General features: G+C 43.4%; 1 protein-coding gene and 1 long non-coding RNA gene across 2 annotated transcripts in view; one reads left to right on the forward strand and one right to left on the reverse strand.

Moving 5' to 3' along the window:
* The window catches only part of LOC140209679 (uncharacterized), a 143,260-nt gene extending 130,736 nt beyond the window's left edge, over positions 1–12,524 (reverse strand). The window contains exon 1 of the long non-coding RNA XR_011889045.1: positions 12,205–12,524. This is a non-coding gene — a long non-coding RNA (uncharacterized lncRNA). The remainder of the gene's footprint in view (positions 1–12,204) is intronic.
* On the forward strand, positions 12,311–22,873 carry LOC140209676 (SKI family transcriptional corepressor 1 homolog-B-like). Its single transcript, XM_072278040.1, has 9 exons — positions 12,311–12,519; positions 14,131–15,862; positions 16,507–16,603; positions 17,261–17,368; positions 17,796–17,867; positions 19,090–19,164; positions 20,015–20,089; positions 20,891–20,956; positions 22,764–22,873. The coding sequence occupies exons 2-9, from the start codon at positions 14,141–14,143 to the stop codon at positions 22,859–22,861; spliced, it is 2,313 nt and encodes a 770-aa protein (XP_072134141.1). The 5' UTR covers positions 12,311–12,519; positions 14,131–14,140; the 3' UTR covers positions 22,862–22,873.
* Positions 22,874–23,265: the final 392 nt, after the last annotated feature.

Raw genomic sequence — 23,265 nt, forward strand, 5'->3', positions numbered from 1 at the left:
GTTAACCATTTCATTGCTGGGATCGTTCTTGTGAACCTCCTCTGGACCCTCTCCAATGCCAGCACATCCGTTCTTAGATGAGGGGCCCCAAAACTGCTCACAATACTCCAAGTGCGGTCTGACCAATGCCATATCAAGCCCCAAATTATCACTGGCATATATAGTGAGATTTGTATCTGTAGCAAGTACGGCACAGAATGAGATGGCGGGACATTGCTAGTGAACCTTGACCCATCTGGCTTCACCTTCTTGCTATCCATCAGATGACAGAGCGGAGAGCGAGGAGCCCGTGACAAGAGCCAATCCCAGCAACGGGTCCAAATGTGTACCTCAGTCCCTTTAGATTGTCTACACCTCCATTCTCGCCGAGGATAAAAATCGTGCCACAATCTTTCCCTGGGAGGGGGAAACCGCTCCGCAGAACAGCAACGCAAAGAAATTAACTCCTTCTTATCAAATGAATGATTGGATTCCACTGAACACATCTCTGCCCAGTGAAATGGAGAATCCGAGTGAGTATTGACCCAGTTTGGAATTGCACCTGTTTCGCCACATCCCCCACCCTCTCGCCCCACCCTCGCCCAATGCTCATTCAGCTTCCCCCCTTCACAATCTATCCAGCCTATTTGCCAGTGTGTGACCTTTGCAAACCCATCCAACTTCATTAGCAGATCGGGTCATCCAAACTGTATTAGGCATGTAAACAGCCATTAAAGGGATTCTTTTATCGATAGACAGTAATTAAAATGTCAACGTTTAATTTTCAGTAGACTCCCATTTTGTTCGAGTAATCTTTCCCCTTAATAAGACTGTAATCGAAGAACGGGAGAAGCCTGCAGAAAGTGGGAGGGAGAGAGAGGGGTGATCTAAATGTATGGGGCTGCTCAATCGATACTACTGTGAATTGATTTGCCTCTAAAATTAAATTTATTGGGGTCATGGTTTTATATGCCGCTGATACAACGGTTAAATGGAGAACATTCATTTTGAATAGCAGCGTTTATTAAACTTCCACTGAATTAGACCGCCGTGATTTATGTTGCAATCTTCGCCAGGAGCCCTCCAGGAAGGGAGAGTTGCTTTTTTATATGACACGGCTTTGTAAGTTTTAACCGAAATATAATTCGCCCGTCTGCTCCAAAAGTAAACGCGCTGCTGTAGCTGCCGGGCAGGAAGTGGGGAGGAGGTCGGGTGGGGTGGGGTGGGGTGGTGGAAGCGGGGTGGGGAGAGAGTGCGGAGCTGTTTGCAAGCTAGTGGTGACTCTTGTCCCACACATGGCCCACTCCCAGACCCTGACATACAAAAAAAATCTTAAAGGGACAGCCCCTCGGCGTGGCTGGTTGAAAGGGTGATGGGAATGAAACAAAAGACCACAGACTCCTTGAGGGATGTGGAGTTATTTAACCCGTGACCCTACACGCACACACAAACTTATCAACACAGACCCACAGACTCCTTGAGGGGTGAGGAGTTATTTAACCCGTGACCCTAAACACACACACACCCACACACACACACACACACACACACACACACACAAACTTATCAACACAGACCCACAGACGTATCTGTCTCCAAATTCAATGTTTAAAATAAATATATTGTCAGAGTACATATACGTCACCATATACTACCCCGAGATTCATTTTCTTGCGGGCATTCGCAATAAATGCGAAGACACACAGCAGAATCGGTGAAAACTTGCACACAAACGAAGACGGACAAACAACCCATGTGCAAAAGACAACAAATATAACAAGAAAAACAAATAAATATACAAATACACGAATAAAGTTAGGAGCAAGAGTTGTAGAGACGTTGAAGGTGAGTCTGTAGGTTGTGGAATCAGTTCAGTGTTGAGGTGAGTGGAGTTATCCCCTCCGGTTCAGGAGCCTGATGGTTGTAGATAATAACTGTTCCTGAACCTGCTGGTGTGGGATCTCCAGCCCGGTGACAGCAGGGAAAAGAGAGTATGGCCCGGATGGTAGAGTCCTTGATGATGGGCCATTGTCGGCATTGAGTCCCTTCACTAACGCCAAATCTCTGAAGGCTCTGAATAGAAACGATACGCATCGACCTAAACGCACTATAATTCCTCTACATAATCACTACCCTCTCTCCATATATAATATATATCGACCGTAAACATCGACCCTCTAAATACAGCCTGTACATATTTATGCATATACTTAAACACAGCCACGCTTTACTTTCCGGGCCAATATCTCTGGGTGATTGATTGTCAAATATTGCTTTTACTGCTTGTTTTACTGGGACCGTATTTCCGATCTGCCTCCCTCCCTCCACCACCACCACCACTCGGTTAAACCGTGAACTGGTGGTTATTATTGTTTTAATTATCCACACATTGTTAAGTTAAAATTTTAAATAAAGAGATGGCAGAAAAAGTCTGTTGTTTTTGAGTCAGGCACCTGGCGTTAGTGTATTTATCATCTGATTGTTAATTGATTTCTGGAAGATTTGATTTAGGAATCGGATGGAGGATTACCGGGGACCCGCGAGTCGGGCGACTGCGAGGTCGTATTGTGGTCGTGACTTTCGAGTGAGCTCCAGTGAATGAGTTGAGTGCGCACGGACAGAGAAAGAAGTGTGGGTACATAAACGAGTTTGAGAAAGTTAGATGTGAGACAGTAAATCTGCGAGTTGATAAACTGCCCGTGTAAGAGTGAACGAGTGGATATTTGAAGGTGTGAGTGGGTGTGTAAGATGAAGGCACAACTGCGAATTTGGGAGCAGGTGTATGGTGTGCAAGATCAAGTGAAACAGTGGAAAACTCCACAAGTATTTTCTGCATTGTTTAACAAATCACCCTATTATACAAATAACCTGAAAACAAGTTATGTTTAGAGATTTCCTTCAACTAAAACTATTCTTCCCGGGAATATAAACAGCAAGCTACTAGCTTGCCTCAGTTCCATGCCCTATAGCAGCCCTCTGGTGTCTTAAACGACGCAAAGCTAAATTCAATGCTATTTTAAAATACAAAACTTTTAAATAAAATAAGGTAACCATCAAGCACTTAAAAAATTCTGCTTTTCCGATTAGGCAACATTTACTGAGTTTAGTTCACATTTGACAAAGAATCGTGCGCCACTTTAGTAATGATGAAAGCGAACGTAAACGTACTGCCTGTCCCACTCCCATCAGCGAAGAAGCTACGTATCATCCACGCCAGTACCCCAAGAATCAAAAACAGTTACTTTCCCCCGGCAGTAGGGCTGATCAACACCTCCACCCCTCCACACCTTCCACCACCAGTACTTTATCAGTTCCTGTCAGAGTCACCTTTATGCACAGGCACTTCTGTGCCTAGCGTCACTTACGTACGTGCAATCTGAGTATAGAAGCTATCATAGGTATTTATATTTATTGTGGTTTTATTATTGTGTTCTTTAACTTATTGTGCGTTTTTGTGTTGCATCGGATCCGACGTAACAATTATTTCGTTCTCCTTTGCAATGGAAATGACATTAACCATGACACAATCTGGAAACAAACAATAATTTTGAAATATCTGTTGACCACCACGTTCGCGCTGATGGCAGGGAATCAAAGTGATAAAAATGCCATTCGTCCGGTTTCTGCATTTGGAGATCCTTTGTAAGTGGATGAGTTGATGCTGTTCATGAACATTTTTTTTTTAAAAAACCTCTTTAAACCCCTTCTAATCCCTTTAATTCCCTGTCAGTACATGGCTTCCATCTAACGTAGGATGGAACGGGTCTCTGGCGCCCAAGATTGGGTAGAAATAGGTTTGCAGTTCAAACATACCTATCGTTTTCCTTTAAAAAGTACAGTCAAATTATAAAATGGAGAATTAGAAGAGAGATTTTCAGTCCCGGGAGGATTTGATGGGATGAAGCAATACATCTAATGGAAGAAATTCAGATCCTCAAATGTAATATCACAATGAGCGAATGCAAAGGCCCTTCATTTCATTCTGATCTATCCGAATCTAACATGTTCTCAGCGTTCTGAAGAAAGGCTGCGCAATATTATGAAAATGGGTTGTTTTAGAGCAATTTGTCTTAGCCGCTTGCAGTTTTGCGTTAACTATTATCTGCCCGATTGCAATTCAGTGGATCCTTAAAGCAGAAAGGGCCCGAGCTGAATTCCCTAATTATTCTTCCAAGTTCAGTATTTACGGGCTGTGGGTTGGGAGGAGGAGGGAGAATTCCAAATCTGATAGAACGGGGTCAGAGCCTGTTTGGTGATGAGGAGAGAGGAGTTAAGACAACTTTCAGAGCGAAGTTACAGTTTTTTTTGACTTTGCCTAAGAACGACTAGGCGTAGTAAACTTTTTCTTAGAATTATTTCTTTTGGCTTTAAAAAAAATCAACACCTACGGAACAAAAATTCACAGACACCCACATTGAACAAAACATCACACACACACACACACACACACACACACACACACGCACACACACACACAGATACGCACATTCACACACACACACACATACACACACACACATACACACATACACACACACATACACACACACACACACATACACACACAGATACGCACATTCACATACTCTCTCACACACACACAGATACGCACACTCACATACACACACACACACACACACACAGATACGCACATTCACACACACACACACATACACACACACACAGATACGCACATTCACACACACACACACATACACACACACACATACACACACACATACACACACACACACATACACACACAGATACGCACATTCACATACTCTCTCACACACACACAGATACGCACACTCACATACACACACACACACACACACACACACACACAGATACGCACACTCACATACTCCCACACACACTCACGCAGACCCCATACACACATTTACACGCACACACAGACCCCCCCCCCACCCACACACACATACACGGACACACACACACACACGCAGACACACAAAGACAGACGGATACACACACTCACACAATCCCACACACACAGATACACACACAAACACACACACGCACACAGAGCAATGTCAAGGCGAATAATGAGGTTGGTTTAGTTGGAGAAAATCTGGATTCTAATGGTTTTCATAAAAATAGTTGAAAGGTGAAAACATACTGTGTTTGCATGTTTACGGTACAATGGAAATAGATAGTTTGCGTTTTGTTAACAGATAAAATCGTGATTAAGTTATATTTATATTGGCCTTCAACAAATTGTTTCTATTTTTGGACACGCACTTCTCTGTGAGACTACACTCCAAAGTAACAAAAGGATTTGGAATCCATACAGATACGGACAACCAAAATATGTAGAAAACTTGATTAGTAGAGCGAGACTCGTCCGTGCAAAGGGCCGACTTTTCATACATGTACTCCCAACCGAGACAAATGCTGGCCACAGTATTGGCCACAGCTATGGCCTCTGAGCGGTCTCTGAGACCCCTTTCAGAGACCCGGGACAACATCTCACTGCAGTACTGAGGGAGTGCTGCAGTGATGATCTTCTTGGTGTGTCTGGGAATTTCCTGTGAGTACGTTGGTCCTCGTGTTTCCTACTATACTTTTAGTGATTACAGTTCAATCGACTACAAAGTTTGGGGAAAGTGCTAAACTCCTCTCTCACACCTCACCCCACAGCACGGGTGCAACCTCCTTAGCTGCGCCTTCCCAGTTTTTCGCCCAATGCTTGCGTGGACGATTCCATTCTCCATAAGTATGTCCCAGGTGGTAGACACCGAGATCATTTTCTGTCCAAATCTGGCCCACCGCATTTTTTTTAAATCCAAGATTGTATCGCATTCGAGAGAATCTAATTGAAATCTACCGAAAACTGAGTGGCCCGGAGAGGGTTTCCGGTAGTGGGAGAGTCTAGAACCAGAAGGCACTGCCTCAGAATACAGTATTCCCCGAACAAAGATGAGGATGGATTTCTTTAGCCAGAGGGTAGTGAACCTGTGGAATTCATTGCCACAGCGGCTGTGGAGGCCAAGTTATTGGGTATATTTAAAGCGGAGGTTGACAGGTTCTTGATTGGTAAGGGCGTCAAAGGTTACGGGGAGAAGACGGGAGAATGGGATTTAGAAGGATAATAAATCAGCCATGATCGAATAGCGCAGCAGAATCGACGGGCCGAGCGGCCTAATTCTGCTCCTATGTCCTGTGCCTTAAATATCTGGAAATCATATCTAAGAGTTGCTGACTACAGTCCTCGATCGGTGAAGTGCAGTCCTTTTACTGGAGAATGGACGGTACTCGTTACCCTTTTAGATGGATTAGTACTGCGTAGATAGCCAATGTAAAGCAGATGTATTAATTAACTATGCGCGTATAGGATAATACTCCTTATATTTTATGTCTGGAGAACCACAGGCGAATTATTCGCAAAGAGAGGAGCTGTGGGGATATTGTGCTGGATATTTTTTGGACACAAGGCCTTCGCGGAGATCTAAAACGCCATCATGCGGGAATAGGCGAATAGATCATTTTGCAATCCGCGCAGTTAAATTATCAGCGCCTAGTTTTGTAATAATAGGTCTTAATAACATATACTTAATAATTACCCTAGGGTCAATCTTTATAACTAACTGTAAGGCACGTGGAAGCAGCGGCATAAATCTGGATGGCAAAGACTACACAGTGGGCGTTTATTAAACGGGGCTGGGAAACTCCCCTCCATACGCACAGTTTGGAACAAGTCACAGTGACGTTCAGTCCTCAATTCCTTTGAAGTTAACAGTACAGTACTTGTATTTGGAAGTTACAATGCAGAAACCGGGCACTCCTAGTCACTGGTGTTGACCCTCCACGCGTCCACTTCAAGCTGAGTACACTTCACCTTAACCTGAATATTCCCGATTTATCTATGACCACCTCTCAGGGCAGCGCCCAATACAATTACGTCAAGTCCGGTACAAAGCTCACAAACTCCAAGCAAGGTGAATTCAGCCCTTATCAATGTATGGTGTTGGTTCATGACGCCAGCATCCACACCCGCCCCCACCAGCCCCACGATGATTTCTCATCCAACAGTAATTTGGAGGACTTACGAACCCAGAGATTAAAATTTAGAGTTTGTTAAATTAATTGAGGAGTTATAGTTTGAGAGAAACGCTGCACGTTAAAAAGTCAGTTTTGATGGAATTGGGGCAGAATTTTGAAATCATAGAAAATCAGAAAAATGATGACGCAGGTTCTGGCCATTTGGGTGCATCTCGATATAAAATCGCTTCCTGGCCTAACCCAGCATCAAGCACCTGGACTGTACCGGGCAGGTCCCGGCTCTTCAAGTACTCAACTAACGTGATGAGAGATTTCTGTCACCGCCACCCCCTCTGGCCGCCAGTTCCAAATAACCGAAACTCTCTGGGTGAAATCGCTTCCCTCATTTCTTCCAGAAAGTACTTCAGATTTATTCCGCCCTGTTTTTCACCCTTCTACTAATGGAAAATGATCTACCTTATTTACTTTACCTAGGCCCCTAACGAGGGTCTACAAATCGAGTAAGTCTCCCCGCAATCTCCTCCGTTCCGACGAAAACAGCGGCTGCGGATTCTCCCCTCTTTGCCACTAATTCCCAATCCAGGCAACATCTTCCTCGCACCCGCTCCAAGGTAATTTCGCGTTGGATTCGGTTTCCTTAACCTAATGAGTGATTACTCGTCGAGAGTACTTAATTGGCCATAAGTGGCTTTGGGATAACCTGCGATAGAGTATGGCGCCATTGCAATGAAAGTCTTTGTCTTTGATATCGCACAAACCTCCAGGTATCGATAGGTATTTCATTTCAAATTCAGAATATATGTATTTAACCTACTGTAAAGGCCATTATTAGGATTCTGCATAGTAGTCACTTGTGAATCGTTAAACCACAAATCACAGTTAAAACATTTCTGGATTCAGTAATGTTTTTTCCTTCTTTCAAGTTTATGTACGAGTCCCAGGCAGTTATTAAAATACATATTGTGTTCAGTGTTGCCCGAAGTGTCGCTTGATGCTTTGCAATTCCCACAGACAGTATGGCGTCTAAAAGAATTATTTCCCTACCCCAAAATATTCCAATTCCCACTTTAACATTGCAACGAGAAACGTTGTGGTTAATTCATAAGGAAAAAAATATAGAAATGTCGCATTTGAAATTTTCAAACAGGGGGTAATCTTTAATGTAGCGCCTGCTTCTACCAACTGAGTAACTTTACGCTCTACCTTGGTGCTAGGATTTAGAGCGAAGGCGGTCGTGGAAGTAGCTTTTTCGGTACATAAGTGAGAATACACTGGATTACATATATGTGCAAGTTTCTCTATGTGAATCTCTCCGTGTGCTTGTGAAAGTGTGCTGTGAAAGGCAACGTACGAATTTCTGTAAATCCGAAGTTTTAAAAAATGTGTTATTTAATCTTAATATTACAATATAATGATTAAATAACGCTTTAAAATCGGATTTAACACCTGAAACACTCGATATTATGTATCGACTTGTTAGGGCCCCACTGTTACATGTCATGTGATGGGGACTGATAAATAGCCAGGATTATAACACACAATGAGTTACGGACAAATCATTAACGAAATACTTCCCCCCACCCCCACCCCCCATTCTTACAGAACTGAGTGCAGGGTAAGTAACTTTCTTCTCAGAGGCTGGTGTGAGCTGTGTGCAAGAGTGGGGACGTGTTTAATCTCCGTCCACTTCCAGCTCTGCCCAGGGTCAGTCAGCTCTTGATTTCGTGCCCTCTGCTTTCACATCAGCACTGCAAGGGCCCCTGGTGTCTGCCCTTCCGTCTTAAACTCGCCGCCGCCGTTTCACGTTTCCTGACAAAACAACTTTAGGGTGGGGGGGGTGGGAACGAATTTCGATTGACTTATGGATTGATAAAAGGGAAAGGGTCCACAAAAGAGAAAGGCCCATTGACTGAGATGAGATGAGATAGTGACAGATGGGGTCTAATCATCCCACGTAACCAACTCCATTCATGCTCTATTTTAAACGTCCTAGGACTGAATAGAATTGGGATTTGTAAGGACGTGTGTCCTTTACACTATATAAACACACACACACACGTACTGAAACATGTACTTGCACCTGCCTATTGTGGAGCAAATCGTCTTGCTATAACTATTTCTATTTTGAGTGGGTTCTTTAACAAGTCTTGATTTAAAATACATTTCACTCGCCGTCATCCGCATCGAACATTTTTTTTACGAGAAAAACACAACTTTGGTTTGTTGCAAGTCTTAAACTGGTGGGGAACTTTTGTTTTACGGGCGGTCTGTACAGATTTATCGGGACTGACCTCTAAGCCCAAGGTACTGTTACCTGGAAAAGTGTAGCTTCGTATGAAATCCAGGAAATGTTCGCGAGTCTGTGTTTAATGTACGTGTCGGTGCGGGGTTGGGGGGTGGGGGCATTGGAGGATGCGCTGTAATTAGTGGAAATCTTCATTGTAAAGGGAGCATTTGGGTTTACATCTGTTCTTGTGGCTTCAACTAAGTACGGTTTCCGGAATAAGCAGTTCAATAAATTTTATCAACTTTGAACAATATATATATATATTAAAATATACATATATTTGCATACGTTTATATATCTTAAAGGTCGCGAACTAATCCATTACCTAAGTGCCCACCCAGGTGTTGCTGTAGTGTTTACGAGCGTTGTTCAGAGACTAGGGCCTTTTCTCTCAGTGTCCTAAGCTCATATGACTATAGTCTAAGAATCATTGGTCGCAATGATACACGCGCTCTGACCTCTGAATAATTAAAAGGAAGCGAATAATTACCGAATAAGATTCTAATTATTGAGGAGCGCTGAGAGAAAGGGCTAACGTGGATGCTCCAGAAAGCTGAAACGAAATACAATATCAGGTTTACGTCGATGGGCCCTTGCTTCATAAATTTTACATTCGCCCCTTCTCCCTGAGAGAGTATCAAATCCACACTGTCAGTTAAACAAATAAAACTTTGCAAAAAAAAAGAGGGTTAAATGTCTTTTAGTTTCTATTTCGACCAGCGGGCAATTGTAAGTTTGTGTTGAAAAGTGGGATTACATTATACTAGAAATTGCAAATTGCTTTCTCCTGAAATTCTCCTGTTTAGCTGCGGTGCAAAACACATATGGCCAGAACTGCTGCCAAACCTTTCTTTAGTTCAACGCAAGTCTGCTTAACAGAAGTAATAGCTCGGGGCAGTTTCGTGGACGTTATTAAGTTCTGTTTGATTAGTGTAACTGTTCAAATTTGAATCCAGACAGTATGATTAATTACAGTTTAATTAACGTGTCCATTAAGAGCAGTAAACGGCGTTGTGTTGCAAAAACAAAGGCAAAGCCTGAAGATAGATGGATGGATAGATAGATAAATAGGTAGGTAGGTAGGTAGATAGATAGATAGATAGACAGATAGATAGATAGATAGGTAGGTGATCGATATAAGACCATAAGACATAGGAGTGTATAAACACACACACACACACACACACACACACACACACACACACACACACACACACACACATATGTAGATAGGTGGGTAGATAGATACATACATACATACATAAATAGATACAGGGATAGAGAAGTTAATAGATAAAAAGACAGACGGTCTGCTGCAGAAAAGAAATTGAAAACGCCGATTCTTCAATGTGTAATAAGCAAACAGAAGATATAAATTAGACCTGACTGAGACAATTTGCATTCTGCGTCTCAAAAATTTATATTGCTGTGAGTTTTTTTTAAACCCCAACTATAAATCTAAGAGTATCGTTGCTTTTAATCAAAATTACTATTTTCTAAAGTTTCAACTTCACATTCGGATGTATCATTTTGTCTCCACGCAAACTATTAGCGCCAGCGACTTTATTTTCATCTTCATCACATTAAAACAAACATTTGCATCAAGCTGTGCTTTAGACAATACTGCGTTTGTTACACGTTTTTGAACGTGGGATACAATTGAAGATTGTACCTTAAAACGGGTTAATAGTTTTAGGAAAAAATATATTTTTAAGATGATGCAAGTCGGGAGGCATTGCTAGCGCAGTTGTGTCCGCAGCGGGGCTAAATGATGGTTATTGATCAGGGTATAAATAGTTAATAGAGTCAGCATTGCGTTCCACCACTTACCGCAGAATATTACACAAATATATCAGAGTGTTTATATACACAGAACAGCATCAGCCGAACCACACGTCGCAACAGTCTGGCGTTTAAAGGCACATTAAAGGAACAGAGACTGACCATAATTTCCCACTAAAGAACATTAAGTTACAGTAATTTTAATTGAAGGACTCCTAATATGTACGGCTGAGCACAAACTTTAGCGGACTATTTTCCGCTTAAGTTTTATCACCAGTGCCTCGCCTCTCCAATTCATTTTGCCGTTCTGCTTTGCGACTGCACGGGATCTTATTCCGATGACATTAGATTTAATTAAAGACAATTCTGCAAACGTCGATCTTCAGTGAAAGCTGTCTGATGAAGACCAACAAAGGAAGGGCTCCCTTTAAAAAGTTTGCCTCGAGGCACGACTCACTGAACTGTGCATGCGGCCCCTCGAGGTGATTCTAAACACCGTGTGCTTAAAAAATAATCACTACATTCTGATTTTCCTGGCTCGTAATTATCTCCTGTAGAATTATTAGCAGATACAGATAGGATGAATTTCATGGAGCCTTTCTTTATGACATCAATTGGCAGACCACTTTATAAACCCCACAATGGACTAAGGACGTGGCACTGAGAGATAATCTGTTCCTTCCTCGCTTTTAATTTGCTGGTTCCCCCTTTCCATCGCGCTCAGTCTTTTCCTCCTTCCTTTAATCGATACGTTTATTTCAAATCATTTGAAATCTATTAAGTACATGGCGCTAGTGCGCGCGTTGTGTTTGTGCGTGCGTGTATGATGTGTGCGCGATCTGTTCCGAGACATTCCGCTTCTCTTTTGAAGCACTTAAAAATGCAAGCTGAATATAACTAGCAGTGGTGGGATTTTTTTTTGTTACTTAATTACATATTTTTTTCCTTTCCCTGTCGACAATTCTTCGACACGATTGTAAATAATAGCCGCTCATGGTCGCTGATCGGGAAGCATTTGATTTTCTGTAATAAATAGGAAGAAGAAGAAGAAAACAAACAACACAATAATATGATCGCCTCTACCCTCCGCCTTTGCTACCTTAAGCTTCATTTTAAAAATATGTGCTTACCTTCAAGTGTCAACCTTAAAGATTTCGCTCTATTTTCTCGCTCTCTGGCCTGCTCAAAGTGTAACTGGATGAGACATCACTTGATTGACAGAAAATAATGATTGACGTCCAGGAGCGTCCCGTAGACAAACAGTTAATGTAAATATGCTCGCGCTAAGTGGGTGTGTCTTCGTATTATTTTAGCTGTCACTTGATCGATGTAAACCTATTCAACTAAAGATCAGCATCGCACCCATTGAGTTACCATGTGGTTGTTTCGTTGCATTAAGGAGAAGGGACAATTTGGGGACATGGATATGCAAGACCTTCTTTGAAGTAAGCAATAGCTCTACCCCCACCCCCACCCCTTCCCAGGGAGAGAGAGAGAGAGAGAGAGAGAGAGAGAGAGAGAGAGAGGGAGAGAGGGAGGAGGAGGAGAACGAGGGGTATTGAGATTACATACTGCGGGACAGGAGTTCCCGAGCCCCCGCCGCCTCGTAAAGGATAAAGGACCGGGGCTGTGATTACGAAACACCGCCGCCTCATGTCTCCACAACAGGAACTTTTATTTTCCGAATTTAGGAAGGCTACATTGCGTTCGGATTGAACACGCATATCGGGTAAAGTCAATTCCTTATATATGTATATATATATTTAAAATTATTTCTCGCTTGTGTGCGAGAGAGATTTTAATTACAATTCCATCTTAATAATGTGGTCTTCTGGTGTAGACGGTATAATTACATTTAATGTTCCGGTCCGTTTAAGTAAGTCTATTTTACTTGCCTGGTCCAGAATATGGTTCTAACATGTCACGTTTAAAGTTAATTTCATTGCACGCTAGAATTTATTTATTTTTGTCACTAAATAGGAGCTTTCCCAAACAGCAGTTGTGATCCATAAATGTAGGAAGTATCCCCGATTTAAACCCATTCACTTATCTGATCCGGGCTAGCGGTGTGATGTAAATACTAATTGACCGTATCAATCGTTACTGTAAAATCGCTGGGGTACTTAAACCGCTTCGTTCATCTTCTCGCTCGCCGTTTTTGGATTAAATACCTTTTGGCAAGATGATGCCTCTGAAGGACGGAACCGCAGCGGAAGCGAACTAAGTTTATTCAAAGTGAGCATTTTTTAAAAAGACACACACACACACACACACACACACACACACACTCATCTTGTTTTAAAATATTGAAATAGTCAGAGCAGCTGAATATACAGTTTCTCTTCTCTGCACCACAGAATAACCCTGTCCTTCAATACACGGCGGTTCTTCTAACCTGGAGTAAAGCAGAGAGCAGGTAGGAATTGAACCGATAATTAAAAAAAGACTCGGATTTTAAAATAAAAATTCCAGTCCCCTTTTGTGACCGCATTTTAGTTTTGTATTTGTAGGACCTGGCAACGATTATTTTTGTAATTACTGGGATATAACAAGACTGTCGCTGGGCTCAGCGATGGAGAAGTCGCTTGTAATATAAAATAAATGATTAGCATCGGATCCTACTTTTCATTTGCGGGCCAACATGCTCCTAAGGGGATTTGTGTTCTAGTATAAAAGAAATTAACAATGATCATTTTTTTAAAAACATTGCACATTTAGGGGAGATCTCAGTTATTTAGAATAAATTGCAGTTTAAAAATTGTTTGGGGTTTATGTTTGCATAATGGACATTTAGAGAGAGATAACGTTCTGGATATTTATAAATGAGAACCCCGTTTATTTAGATCGAGAATATTTCTCTCAATTATTTCAATGCGTGATGAATTATTTTAATTATTGGCCACAAATTATTTGCACGGTTCACGTTCGATATACAGGCTTCGCGTCGTGAAATTGTGTGTGTTAAAGCGTGGCTCGTTTTCGAAAAGAAGAGTTATTTAAAGCAAAGATATATTTATATAGAATTTTGGCGCATGTTATTTGCATCCTCTTCGCAGGTACTCCGGAATGGAGAAGATTTCTAGCCAGTTGTCAGTAGTAAATGATACCGCCTCTTCTCCAACCTCGAAGCAGGAACTCCAGCCTTACAGTCAGCCTGACCACCCCGGGTCCAGCAATCTGAAGACCAACTCTGTCGGAGAGGCTGTCCTGTACGGGCTTCCCATTGTATCGCTGGTGATTGACGGTCAGGAGAGACTGTGTCTGGCCCAGATTTCCAACACGCTCCTAAAGAACTACAGCTACAACGAGATCCACAACAGAAGGGTAGCGCTCGGGATCACCTGCGTCCAGTGTACCCCAGTACAGCTGGAGATCCTACGGCGAGCGGGGGCCATGCCCATCTCCTCCCGAAGATGCGGCATGATCACCAAGCGGGAGGCGGAAAGGCTCTGCAAGTCATTTCTAGGCGAACATACCCCTCCTAAACTACCCGAGAACTTTGCTTTTGACGTATCCCACTCGTGTGCCTGGGGTTGCCGCGGTAACTTCATCCCAGCGAGGTATAACAGCTCTCGGGCCAAGTGCATTAAATGCAGTTATTGCAATATGTACTTTTCTCCAAATAAATTCATCTTCCATTCTCACAGAGTCCCGGATGCTAAATATACCCAGCCAGATGCAGCTAACTTCAACTCCTGGCGGAGACACCTCAAACTTACAGAAAAGGCACCGAGTGAATACTTGGCGCATGCTTGGGAGGATGTCAAGGCGATGTTCAACGGAGGAAGTCGCAAAAGGACCCTCCCGCACCAGGGATCCACAGGGTCGCCTGCTCTGAAAGCCCACGGACCCAGCGCCATCCCGCCCAGGAGTTCGGAAATCCCTCACAAGGCCATGAGGTGCGAGGACGAAGGCCGAGGTTTAAACCTCGGCAACAACGTTCGGAGTTACCCCGTCATTCCGGTGCCCAGCAAGGGTTTCGGCATGCTACAGAAGATTCCCCCTCCCATGTTCCCTCATCCTTACGGGTTCCCAACGTTTGGGTTGTGTCAGAAGAAGGACGACGCTAACGTGGTGGGAGAGAAGACGCAGGGCAGCCTCCCTGGTATGTTCTGGTCGGGTAACAAGGACAGTGTCTACCCATCTTTCCCCATGTTCTGGCCGGCGGCCGGCACTCTGCCGGTGCCCCCATACCCACAGGCCCAGTCTAAAGTCGCCGACAACCCAAACGGTCGGCAGAACGAGATGGACGCGTCGGAGCAGAGCGACCGGAGCAGCAACACGCCCAAGGACAGCCTGGCGGACAGCGAGAGGTGCTCGAGCACACAATCCAGAAATGAGGAGGAGAGGTCCGGAGACGAGGCCAGGTCCATCGAAGGGGTGCCCCTAACTCCGCGTAAACTGAACTACATCTCAGCCTTCCGGCCGGTGGTGAAAGACGCAGAGAGCATCGCCAAACTCTATGGCAACAGGGAGGTGTACAACGGCGCCAGGCCTGGTTACATGTCCCCGGATTTTATGAGCGAGACCTCGAGCTACAGGTCAGTGTCCCCGGACGTGGACAGCGACGGGGAAGAGCCGGAGGTGGATGTGGAGTCCAACCGCTGTCCGGAGGACGAAGCTTCGCCGGTTGTTCAAGAGACAGAAATCCCGCTCCAGGAAACTCCCAGCAACCCAGAACCTGCTCACGACTTGTCCCACCCAGAAACAATAGGAACACCTTACAACGACCACGGATCTGAAGATTCCAGACACGTCGAACAAAGTGTGGAAGAAAAGAGCCACGAGGTAACTTTATTTTAAAATCCCATTATGCTCGACTTTGCTAAATCACAAGTTACGTAATTTAAAAACAAAATCTATCGAAAGATCACATTCAGTTTGTAGAGAGAGAGAGAACTAACCAGCTGGGCTAAACTAAGATCAGATATTTAAAAGATATTAAGTCTTGCAGAATTCCAAGCAATAACTGAAAGGCAATTCCTGACACGTTAGTTTCGCCCGCTGACACCTTAGAATTAGCATTCAGTCACATTGAAATAAGCGTAATTAACTGAATTATCAAGCTTTGTTTAATACGTCTGAAACTAAGGGAGCGAAATCATTAATAGGGGGGCTTTTATGTTCGGTTGCATTTTAATTTGTGTCATTTTCTTTCAAGTATTTCATAATTGCATTTATTAAAATGAATGCACGCAAATTGAGATTATTACCAACTAGAGGTTTGAAGGTCACTTCTTAAATCCCAAGGATTTTTGTCGGGAGGACGCGGGCCGAGGGTCGAACTGATGGACTAATCCCTGGTCTCCCATTTGAACCCCCCCTCCTCCCCCCGATCACAGAGCGGGAATTTGATCAGCTGCAGCGGCCGCGGGTTTAACACATTGCCGTACGCTCTTGGAGACAGCATTGAAATGTTCTGTCTATTTCAGGTGTTTTCGCACGAACAGGAGGGTCATTTGCACAGCGTGAAAAATCCTGCCACGGTGGCTCTCGCGCCCATTTACATCTGCAGAACAGACGCAGCCGGTAACCACTCCCCCCCACCCCCCACTTCACCAACCCCCCCCTCCCCTGCCAACTTCCATTAATTTGACTGATGGCGTTTCATCTTGTAGCAGGAATGTGAAACTTCCCTGTGAGTCTGTTCTCGTCATCTCTGTGAGTGCGCGAGGAGCCACAAGGACTGAACGTTTATGTGGGATTCCTCTACACAGTATTATTCCTTGATGTGTTATAGAAGTTTCAAAGAGAGGTCGCAGAATTAATCTATCTGGAATGCACTGCGAGAGCGGTGGAACCGAATTCAAAATATGCTGGCAAATCATTAAAAAAAAGTCAGGGGCTTGGGGATGGAAATAGTTAGCACTGCCAAGAGTGGGTAGATGCGCGATGGGCCGATCGGCCTGTCCTTTGCTGTGTCATTCTACAGGTGTTATTCACGTGAGTTCATTCATATTTTAAATTTGTAATTAAAAACTGTACAGAATATGGAACATCACAAGTAAACGAGAACCCTGTTGATAGAAAGGATGTGCGTGCCTACAGGGGTAAGGCATGAGTTGGTGTGGAAGCGCTAGCCAGTTATGGGGGGGGGGCCTGATACTGTCTATCGGTTGTCAGACTTGCATTTAGAATCGGAGCCTGGGGTTGCTCAATCTAAAACCCGGTGTCTTGTATTCCAAGAACAAGTTAAAGAAGACAGTCAGTGCTCGGCGGAGGACTCGGAGTCCAGGAAGTCGTTCCAGGAGCAGGGTAGCGTCTCCCAGGAAACGGCTGCCAGTACTGAGCGGGGTGAGTTCCCTGGGCTTGGGGGCCAACAATTTCAAACGCAGTGTTTCAAATCACAACCAATTGGGCCGTCCTAAAATCTGCATTTGGTATTAACGTGAAAATATAAAGACTGCAATGTCAACGTATTAATGACACCATTATACACGCCAATCATCTTCCACATAACATTGCATCTTCGGCGCAATTCCCCAACAGTTTGTCCCCTACGTTTGTAGGGGAGAAATGCAATGTATTCTTTATGGCTAATTTAATTTCTGAGTGCATGAGAGATCATTAGGAGTATCTTCACTCGAAAGCTCACGTTGATTTAAATAGATGGTAATGTTAACGTTTCTCTGTTCTCACCAACAAATTCTCACTGATGTGCCTTGAGCAAGATAGCCGATAAGGTATATCGAGTTCATCTGTACTTTTTCTCCTCGTACAGGTGAAGATGGGATTGCACTGGAGAACCCGCCAACACAGCTGGTGGAAAAAGACATTGAGAATATGGGCAAAGGTATGAAGTTTTGACTTAGTACGTTTGGTACAACTAAGACGCCAAAACTATTAGTAGATGTTGCCAAGGTTGCACTCGGTTAGGATTCTTCGATGGCATCACAGTCTCCACTTCCGCTGCAGTCACGTGCGCATGAAAGTGAACCAGGATATTTATTAATTAAAATCTCGTCAGCAATTGTCGTCCTTAATCATTTATCACATTTTATTTTCTTCTGGACAATTCAAACTTCAAAGTTGAGGCAGAGTTTCAATCAACTTCAAATTAACAAACAAATCACCTTAATGTCTTTCAATGCGCCTGCGCAGCAAGGTTCAACGTGCTGATTTTTATTTATTCGCAGACTCGATTTAGAGAATTTGGATTTAGTTCATTATGTGGCCACGTGTTATCAAAATCTCAGATCTCTTGCGTTTTCACATATTTTCCAGCCGGCGTCTGATTTTTCGATTTGCAATTCAAATTGTATTGAACCGGACCAGCAATGAGCTGTCATTATCTATACACAAACAAAAAAAAATGTTACTGAGCTATACATTGATCCTGACCAATGATTAATAGATTAGCAGATTAATTTATTAGCAACTCTGAATCTGGCCCCTTGTCCATTAAAACCCAAGCTGGAAACTTTATGTTGAGAATTGTCAATGCTACCTGGTTTAAATATCTCCAGCTTCAAAACGAGTGCTTGATTGTTGATATGTGATTAACTGTGAGTCAATTAAATAGGTTACATCATAAAAAGAAACAGGAAATGCTGGGGGGAAAAACTCGGCAGGCCAGGAGATACTGAGGAAAGATAATTGGTCAAGATTTCTGGTTGAATACTCTACAGAATTTATGTTTTTAAATCAGATTCCCACCGTCCGCACTTTAAAAAAAATCATATTTTACCTAACGGGGCATTTCGGCTAACAGTGCGCCAGCAGATCTGGGTGGCTCGTAATGGTTGGCAATTCTTGTTATCACATTGCATGGGGACTGGAGTGCATTAAAGCCTCAATAATCCAAGGAAGGATTGTTGTAAAACTCGTGCCGGAGCCCCATCCAGCGTCAACGCTCTCCTGAAGGACTTCAGAGCCAAATCGCCAGGCTTCCATTCTCCTCCTGCCCTGAGTATCTTTATGACTTTATATATTAGATAAGCGCAGGCTCCTTTTGTGACTCTAACTTGGTAGCTTGTTAAGTTATTACTCCCCGTGTTTTTTTTTACATATTTCAGAGGAACTTCAAAAACTACTCTTGGAACAAATGGATCTTAGGAAGAAATTAGAGCGGGAATTTCAGAGTTTGAAAGGTAAGCCAATCTGAAACTGTTCTCTCAGATAAAGTAAACCTGGGAGGTCACATGGTCCAAAACCACTTGTTTCACATGGCTCACGAATTGCTTTTATTGCGGATAATCTGCTGTAATTTCAACTTGTTGAGACATTTAATAGCCCGTAAAAGCATTTCCGCAAAAGAAAAAAAATGCCTGAATGTTTTTGGGATAAAAATATATTTTCATAAACACAAGATATTCCGCAGTTGCTGGAAATACAGAGCAACACACCCAAAGGGCAGGATGAACTCAGCGGGTTAGCCAGCATCTGCGAAGGGGAATAAGCTGTCGACCTTTCGGGCCGAGACCCTTCAGAGTCATAGAACACTACGACACAGAACCAGGTCATTCAGTCCATCTAATTCGTGTCCAACTATCAATCTGCCTAGTTCAATCGAGCAGCAGCCAGACCATAGCCCTCCATATCCCTCCCGCCCATGTACTAAACCAAATTTCTCTTAAAAGTTGAAACCAAACCCGCATCTGCTACTTCGGCTTGCAGGTCGTACAATGCCCTCTAAGTGGAAAAAGTTCCCCTCTCATGCTCCCCCCCCCCCAAACATCAGGAATATATTTTCGTCATTGATCATAATGTAATTCAACTAAGTTTATGTAAAGTCCAAACATAAAATGGGACAATCGTTGGACGAGAAAAGGAAGGGCATTGGTGACAGGTTGAACCACAAGGAAATAATAATAGTTAATTAGGATTGAACCCAGCGGAACGAAACGAAGAGGCGTTCTTTTTTGGAAGTCGATCTATTCTGGATGGTACAAAAAGTGTGTCAATAAATATTCACTTGAAATCTGCCCTACTTTCCTACAGATAGTTTTCAGGATCAGATGAAGAGGGAATTGGCTTACAGAGAGGAAATGGTCCAACAGCTCCAAATCGTTCGAGGTAAAAGGCAATCGCGTGCCGGTGTTTATAGCAATGAATTTGGCAACCTCTAGTCAGGATCATTTTTTTAGTGAAATTAGTTTTTCAATAATCCCCACCGCAGAGGTATCGATCGTTTGATATGTTATTGCAGAACGCGCTCTTCCCCTTTCCGTGCATCTAGAAAGTCTCTGTATTTGAAAAGCTTCTTTCCCTCCGCCATCAGATTTCTGAATGGACAATGAACCCATGTACACTACCTCCCTAATTTTTTTTCTTTTTTGCTCTCTTGGGACTACTTAATTATATAATTGTATGTAAATTATATATATTTCTCGATGTCATTTATAATTTTATGTATTGCACTGTACTACTGCCGCAAAACAACACATTTTACGACAAATGCCGGTGATATTAACCCTGATTCTGAATCCATGTCCAAACGGCTGCAAGGCATCATTAGAAATAAATGATTGATTTTTGTTTCCGTTGCAATTTTTGAGCTATCTAAATTAAAAACCGAAGCGTAAAATTACCTGTGAAGTAGTGTCTAACTTTGGTTTAATTTTCGAACGCTTCTCGGCTTGCCTTCCAGCGCCGATCACCTCGATGGACAATTGGCTGCGCCGCGGACGAATCTAAATAGCGCGCTGGTTCCCCCCACCCCGTTCAGCCAGAGCTCATTTGAGTTTGCAAGGAGAGATTTAAACATACAAACTGTGGCTATTTTTTTTAGTGAGGCTGGCTAAAGTTTTCCTCTTAGTCTTTGTTCAAGCATTTCTTGCTGCTCTCCTCAGTGACGGACTCATTTGGTTTTGACAGACACGCTCTGTAATGAGCTGGACCAAGAGAGGAAGGCGCGGTACGCGATTCAACAGAAGCTGAAAGGTAGGGGGGGGGGGGTGCCTCCATCCCAGTGGTGTGTGTGTGCAGCGCGGTGATTATCAAAGGGGAGTAACAATGGAAGAACGTACAATGCCTATGCCAGCCGAAGAGGGCCACAGGTGGAGGAGAGGGTTAGGCTTGACGGGGAAAATATATATACGAAAGAAGAATAAGTAAAATAAGGCAGGTGCGAATGGAAAGTGAAATGGGTGGGTAATATGGTAAAATTAAATCGAAATGCTGGCTTGGGAACAAAGATTAATTTTAGGCCAAAAATATACGAGACAAATGCGTAATTGTACACCTGATAAGAGAAAATCAGATGGTCCACTTCCCCCAGCCCCCGCAGTGAGTTGCAGTGATGTTAGGCGGCGAAAACAGTTTGACAGAATTCCCAAAAAGGCAGTTGGATAAATAATCCACTTGACTCCACCAATCACTTGCCAGCCAGCTTGTACTTCTCCTCCCCACCCCAGCACCACCACCTTCTTATTCCTGCTTTCCCCCCTCACACACACACACACACACACTTATTTTCCAGTCCTAAAGAAGGACCTCGGCCCGAAACGTCGACTGTTCATCACTTTCCACGGATGCTGCCTGACCTGCTGAGTTCCTCCGGTATTTTGCGTGTGTGTGTGTTGCTTTAGATTCGGAAGAATTTTTTCCAGCAGGTCTTTTTCCTATTGGGATAACAACCCCTTGTAAGGAAGCTAGTGGAATTCCGGCTTCACATGCCGATTGATTACAATGCTCTTCGAATCAATCCAATCTATAGGAGCGATTCAAAGAACATTGGCCCCAAAAGTCAACTTCAGTTCCCTCCATGGTGACCTGCCGAGTTTCTCCAGCATTTTGCGTCTGTTGCTGAGCATTTGCCCATCATTTGTTTTGCAGAGCAATGAGGTGGGGCGGGCGAAAGAGGGAGGGAAGTGAGCCATTCTATCAGAGGCCGAACGGTCTCCTAACCGATTCTTTCTGTGATCACTGAACACGTGTGCGCGTTAAATTAAGGTTCGCCGGGGGAACGTGTTTATTTTGACATTCATAGATTTTATTATATAAGAGAGAAATATTCCCCTCCAGAGGCAGAGGAGGGAGACCTCTACACTCCGAGGCACCGTAACGTGAGCTGTGGCTGAGGAACACACAACCCAGTACTAAAGTTCAAAGTGCGAAGTAAATTTATTATCAAAGTGTATGGACGTCACCATGTGCTATCCCGAGATTCATTTTCATGCGGGCCTTCACAGTAAATGCAAATAAAGACGATAGAATCAATGAAACACTGCACGCAACAGCGACAAACAAACAACCAATATGCAAAAGACAATGAATTGTACAAATATAAAGAGAGAAAATAATAATAAATAGTAAATATTGAGAAAAATAAGTCGTAGAGTCCTTGAAATTGCGTCTATAGTTTGTGGAATCAGTTCAGTGTTGGGGTGAAGTTAACCCTTCTAGTTCAAGTGTCTGGTGGTTGAGGTGAAATAACTGAACATGGATAGGTAACTGAGTGGATAACTACTTTGCACAATGCTTCAGTCAGACTCGGGGCCTCACTGCGTCAGGGATCAGCACCAGAGACCCACTCCTAGAGAAGCGTCAACCCAAACACCTCCAATCTGAAACAAATTGCTGGAATAGTCCGGCTGGTCTGCCAGAGTTGGGGTAACAGCGGGTGGACGATCATAGCCAGGTCTCCTCTGCAAACCGCAGTTGCTTGGCTTTTGAAGTTGGGGTAGTGAGTGCTAAGAACATCGATTCTAACCACTTTCTCTGCTCCCTCTCCACCTCTCCGTACCAGAAGCGCACGACGCCCTTCACCATTTCTCCTGTAAGATGCTGACCCCAAGGCACTGCACTGGAAACTGCTCCTTCAAGTCTCCACTACTTCCGCAGTGACGAAGCTGCCGTTCACACATACGATCAAAGCGACGTTATAAAATAATATCCTTAGTACTGTAAATAAAAAAAAAGTTTTTAATATAAAAGTGTAAACCAGGACACATAGAAGCTTAGGGGACGCACACCGCGACATCCGAGAGGGGCGCAGGGTACCCGCACCTGCCGGTGAGATTGTGAATATAAATACAAAGACTCCGGGCACGACATTTTCTGTATAAAGAATGAATCGATGACCTCAGGGTCACTATCACACACCCTACCTGTTTGGCTTTTAATGTCCACTTATTTAAAAAAAAATTGTTAATAAGGAATAAGTGGTTACGTGCAATTTATCTTTATGTAATGTGATTTCGTTCGTAAAGTATTTAATGGTTGTAATTTATTGATTTATTTATTATTTA

Source organism: Mobula birostris, chromosome 14 (assembly GCF_030028105.1).
Source record: "Mobula birostris isolate sMobBir1 chromosome 14, sMobBir1.hap1, whole genome shotgun sequence".
Lineage (NCBI taxonomy): Eukaryota > Metazoa > Chordata > Chondrichthyes > Myliobatiformes > Myliobatidae > Mobula > Mobula birostris.

Bases quoted from the DNA above. Each gene is read 5' to 3' on its own strand.
- LOC140209676 (XM_072278040.1), top strand. From the start codon at position 14,141: ATGGAGAAGATTTCTAGCCAGTTGTCAGTAGTAAATGATACCGCCTCT. The intron at 16,604-17,260 runs GTAACCACTCCC...TTGTATTCCAAG, and splicing joins CTGCAGAACAGACGCAGCCG to AACAAGTTAAAGAAGACAGT. The intron at 20,090-20,890 runs GTAAAAGGCAAT...TGGTTTTGACAG, and splicing joins ACAGCTCCAAATCGTTCGAG to ACACGCTCTGTAATGAGCTG.